The 4,827-nt window shown below is 40.6% G+C and overlaps 1 protein-coding gene across 1 annotated transcript; it reads left to right on the top strand.

Moving 5' to 3' along the window:
* Positions 1–3,970: 3,970 nt before the first annotated feature.
* On the top strand, positions 3,971–4,597 carry IFNK (interferon kappa; the record flags this gene model as incomplete). The annotated part of the gene is made up of 1 exon (XM_079705761.1): positions 3,971–4,597. The coding sequence occupies one exon, from the start codon at positions 3,971–3,973 to the stop codon at positions 4,595–4,597; it is 627 nt and encodes a 208-aa protein (XP_079561887.1).
* Between the last annotated feature and the right edge of the window lie 230 nt (positions 4,598–4,827).

The following is a 4,827-nucleotide window of genomic DNA, read 5'->3' as shown; positions in this document are numbered from 1 at the left end:
GGAGCACAGGCTCCGGACACGCAGGCTCAGCGGCCATGGCTCACGGGCCCAGCCGCTCCGCGGCATGTGGGATCCTCCCGGACCGGGGCACAAACCCACGTCCCCTGCATCGGCAGGCGGACTCTCAACTTGGCGCCACCAGGGAAGCCCGTCACCTTTCTAATCATATTTTGAGATAGAGTCAGATGGCATGGCTTTTACAGAACAGAGGCATGACCAATACTGATCATGCAATAATGCTTCTGATCACAACAATTATGTGAGAGAGTACGTGTGTGTGCTATTCTGTCTCAGTGTGGCAGGTACCCTCTTCGGACTGTGCACAGTTGTTAGGGATGTGGGCACAAGTAAAACCAGCACAGAGAAACACAATCGAATGCCCCTCTGCATAAGGTGGACAGCTAGCAGAGGAAAAGCTTCCTGCAGAGGCCTTCATGTCTGAGTTCTGCTCTAAGAGGTCAATGGGAGCTGGCATGGTGGATAGGGTTGCCAAATAAAATATGGGACGCCCCATTAAATTGGAATTTTAGATTAAAAAATTAATGATTTTTAGTATAGGTGCATTCCAAATATTGCATGGGTCTTCCATATTGTTTTTTGCTAAATCAAGCAATTCTAATGGTGGAAGAGCGGACAACAAGCATGTCCATCATCTTTCCTTCTTCGTCACGAATACTGTACATGAGGAATGAGGTACATGCTATAGGGAGGACCTATGAATTACTCCTGTGCATAAGACACTCAGAACATACCTACTTCTTCAACCGCGGACTCCTTGAGATCATGGACTATACCTTATCCCTCCTTCTTCAAAACCTAGCCCAGGGATTGGCATGTGGTAGATGCTAAAAATACAGTTTTGTATAAATGAGGATACAATATGGAATGACAACAGAGGGAGGGAATATGGGGTGAGGGGGATAAGATGACAAAACTGTACATGGCAGAAAATACAGGGACCTTCAAGATGGTTGACAACGGCCAAATCTCCAGCCACCTCCATCACCCACAGGCAGAACCTCTTAGCACAGAAGGTCAACTGAACAATCTCTTAGCTTGGTTAGTACGTTTGAACTGTCTCAAGCACGAACTATGCTAAGCACCCTGGGTGGGTGGAGGTGGGGGGCACACAAAATTGGGAGATCAACACTTACACAATTATTTACTTTACAAAACCAGAATTAAGGAGGACAAAGCACTGTAGAAGCCCAAAGAGGAACAAGCAGTTCTGACTGCAACCATTCAAAAAGCTTTAGGTATAAGAAGTTAAGTGAGGTATGTAAGAAGGTCTGGCCCTCAGAAGAGATTTGCATTTTATAAACTCTGTGTGTGTACATATGTGCAATAATAAATATATGTATTTTATATATATATATACACATAAACCTATATTTTTTATATGCAAAGTTGTAACAATATTACACTGAACTCCCACATAGTCTATATTATTCATATCAACTGAATTAGAACTGAATCTCAGAGAAAATTCACATCTCCTTTTTAAAGTACCCTAGAACGGAAATGTTTACATAAATAAAGTAGTACTGATCCTACTGCAGATGTATAATATCTCTTTTTTTCAATATATTTTGTTTGAAAAATAGTTTACCTTATTAAATAAGAAATACTTGCTGCCTATAGAAAACTTTAAAAATCTAGGTAAATAAAAATACAAAACTAAAAATCACCCATTATTTTTCTAGTCAGAGATAATGACTCAATATTTGTAGCATATATACTTCTAGATTTCTTCTGTACATATATGCATATGTTTATATTTAACAAATCAGACTCTATATACTACCACGTAAGCTTGTTTTTAAGCTACAGAGTGTATCCATCCAAGTAACCAAATATATTCCCACAACGTAATTTTGAATGCTTGCACAGACGTTTTCTACAGATGGTTTACTTAACCAAGTACCTACTGCTGAATATTTAAATTGTTTTCAGTTTTTTGCTGTGATGAACTTCCTGACAGCTAAGTCCTTAAAAGACATCCATCATTATTTCTTGGAGATAAACTCCTAGAGGGAGAATTGCTGAGTCAAAGATTATGTACATTTTTAAGGCTTTTGATACACAGCACCACCTTGCTCTCCAGGAAGTTTGTGTCAATTTATATTCCTGTGTAAAAGGGCCCATTTTCCTAATTATTTTTCTAAGTTAGTCATCCCACAAAATATCTCTGTGAAATCAGAATTTATACAGAGAGAGCACATAGAGTAACATTATGTAGTAGGTTTTCTTCTCATAGTAAACCAGTCCAAAAAGCCAGGATTTTAAGAAGTCTCACTTGTCTACAATTAGCCTTTGGTGTAGCCAGCTAATTTAGACACAAACAGTTTAAGCAATTTTGCAGTCCAAGTCTGCCATATTTATGGAATGGTGGTTGCTTACCATTCTAAAATGATTTTATTGAAAATTAATGCATTTCTTTTTTTTAAGGTGGTAATTAAAGCTAGCCTTATTTAATGACATCCCATTTCACATTCCTGGAGAAAGAAATTTTCTTTGACCATAACCAGAAGAAGGTTATCTGGTCAAACAGGGTGAAAACCATAAGTGGTGGACAGCCATTATTACCACAGTAATACTGATCCAGGTGAGAATTAGTTTGGCTAAAATGGGTGATCACCTACTCATATACCTCCTCAAAAACAAACAGGAACTAACAAAAAAAACTTTACAGCACGCAGAACCTCTAAACAAGAAGGAAAGACAGCTAAGTTAAAGTTTTAAAATACTGTCTAAACCATATATTTAAAAGTTAAAAAAAAAAAGTGCACGATACTAGAGAAGTTAATGAGGCAGAAAAATATTCCCCGATATACAACCCTCTGGAGAACTTATAAGAAAGAGATCAGATCATACAAAATGCCATGCGGGGGTGGTAAGCACTGGTTCAGGTTTAACTAAAGGAAAGGATAGTTGGAGAGTTTCAACATTTCCTAATGGCAACAGAAAACTAAGCTAGCCTAGTCTGTTCTGTGATAAGTGCCATGCTCAACGACCCACTCTGTTTTTCATCTTCTTTGAGGCCCAGAAAAATCAAATAAAAAGAGAAAATATCCAAACATAGAAGCTTAATTTAAGGACTTCCCTGGTAGTGCAGGGGATAAGAATCCACCTGCCAATGCAGGGGACAGGGGTTCGAGCCCTGATCCGGGAAGATCCCACATGCCACGGAGCAACTAAGTCCATGTGCCACAACTACTGATCCTGCGCTCTGGAGCGCATGAGCCACAACTACTGAGCCCACGTGCCGCAACTACTGATGCCTGCATGCCTAGAGCCCATGCTCGGCAACAAGAGAAGCCACCGCAAGGAGAAGCCCAGGCACTGCAACGCGGCCAAAAATAAAAAATAATTAATTAATTTTTTTAAAATTATTTTTTAAAAAGCTTAATTTATCAAGATTAGAAACAACCTAACCTATGTTATGTTCTAGTGGTCTTGCAATCAAATAATCATAGTTATTTTGTCAACGTCTATGATTAACTCAATGAGAGAAGATGTTCGGCTACAGGGTCAGGTAAAAATATTTCCTTGGAGGATTGCTCTCTCTTATGTAATAGTGTTAGGTGAGCAAGTGTATAGAGTCCCAGTTTTCAGATCTTTCTGAAACAGTCTGCATCAGGCTTGTTCTGATGATTCTATAGTACTGGGATGGATCATCCAGGCACCTAAGATAACACAATGGTAATGCTTTGCTCACTTCTCTGAAAAAAAAAAAAAAAACAAGATTGCATTTCCAAAGTCAGTGTAGTCATCCAAAGTCAAAAAAAGCCTCAGAGGCAAAGGGGCCGAAACCCTGAGTACCATAAAATGACGAATGAGAAAACTCCTCCCCCACTGAAGATACCCAGGTGTATAAAAGGCACACGAAGTAATAGTTAAGACCTAAAACCTCACTCACTGTCAACCTTGAGTCTTGTGGATTTTTCAGCTAAGGGGGCGAGGAAAAAAAATGAGCGCCGAGCCTGATGTGATTAGAAAGTGTATGTGGTCAGTGTGCCTCATGGGTCTGTTCGTCACCGGCATCCTCCCCCTGGACTGTAACCTGCTGAATGTTCACCTGAGGAGAGTCACCTGGCAAAATCTGAGCCTTCTGAGAAGGATGAGCAAGTCATTTCCTATAGAGTGTCTCAGAGAAAGCAAAGCTTTTGAGTTGCCCCAAGAGATCCTCTCACACACCCAGGCTCTGACGAGGGACATCAAGGAGGCCTTTTATGAAATGTCCAGACAGGCCTTCCACATCTTCATTCAAGATACCTTCAAATCCACTTGGGAAGAGAAACACCTGAGACAAGTCCAAATCGGACTTGATCAACAGCTGCAATACCTGGAACAATGCTTGGAAGAAGAGGAGGAGGAAAACAAAGACATGAGAGAGATGGCAGAGGAAGAGCGGACACAGTCAGGAGTTCCAGTCCCCCAGTTGAGCAACCTAGAGCTGAGGAGATATTTCAACAGGATAGACAGGTTCCTCAAAGATAAGAAATACAGTCACTGCGCCTGGGAGATCGTCCGAGTGGAAATCAGAAGATGCCTCTACTTCTTTCATAAATTCACAGCACTACTCAGGAGGAAATAAGGTATATTCTTAGAATTCAAATTCCATTTCTCTCCAAAATCTCCTTTTCCTTCTCTTCCTCCTTCATCTTCTGTTTAAGGATTACTGTGCTATGCCAAGGCTCCCCTCTGTTGGATGGGTGGTGGTTCAGGTAATGTTCACTGTTTCTGAAGTTTGGCAGCCACAGTCGCCTCTCTAAAGAAAGTGATGTCAACCACCTCCTGAGTGACCAAGAGTCTTGTTAGGAAGTC

This window comes from Hyperoodon ampullatus (genome assembly GCF_949752795.1).
Source record: "Hyperoodon ampullatus genome assembly, chromosome: 6".
Taxonomy (NCBI): Eukaryota; Metazoa; Chordata; class Mammalia; order Artiodactyla; family Ziphiidae; genus Hyperoodon; species Hyperoodon ampullatus.
This window is presented reverse-complemented; position numbering and strand designations above follow the sequence as displayed.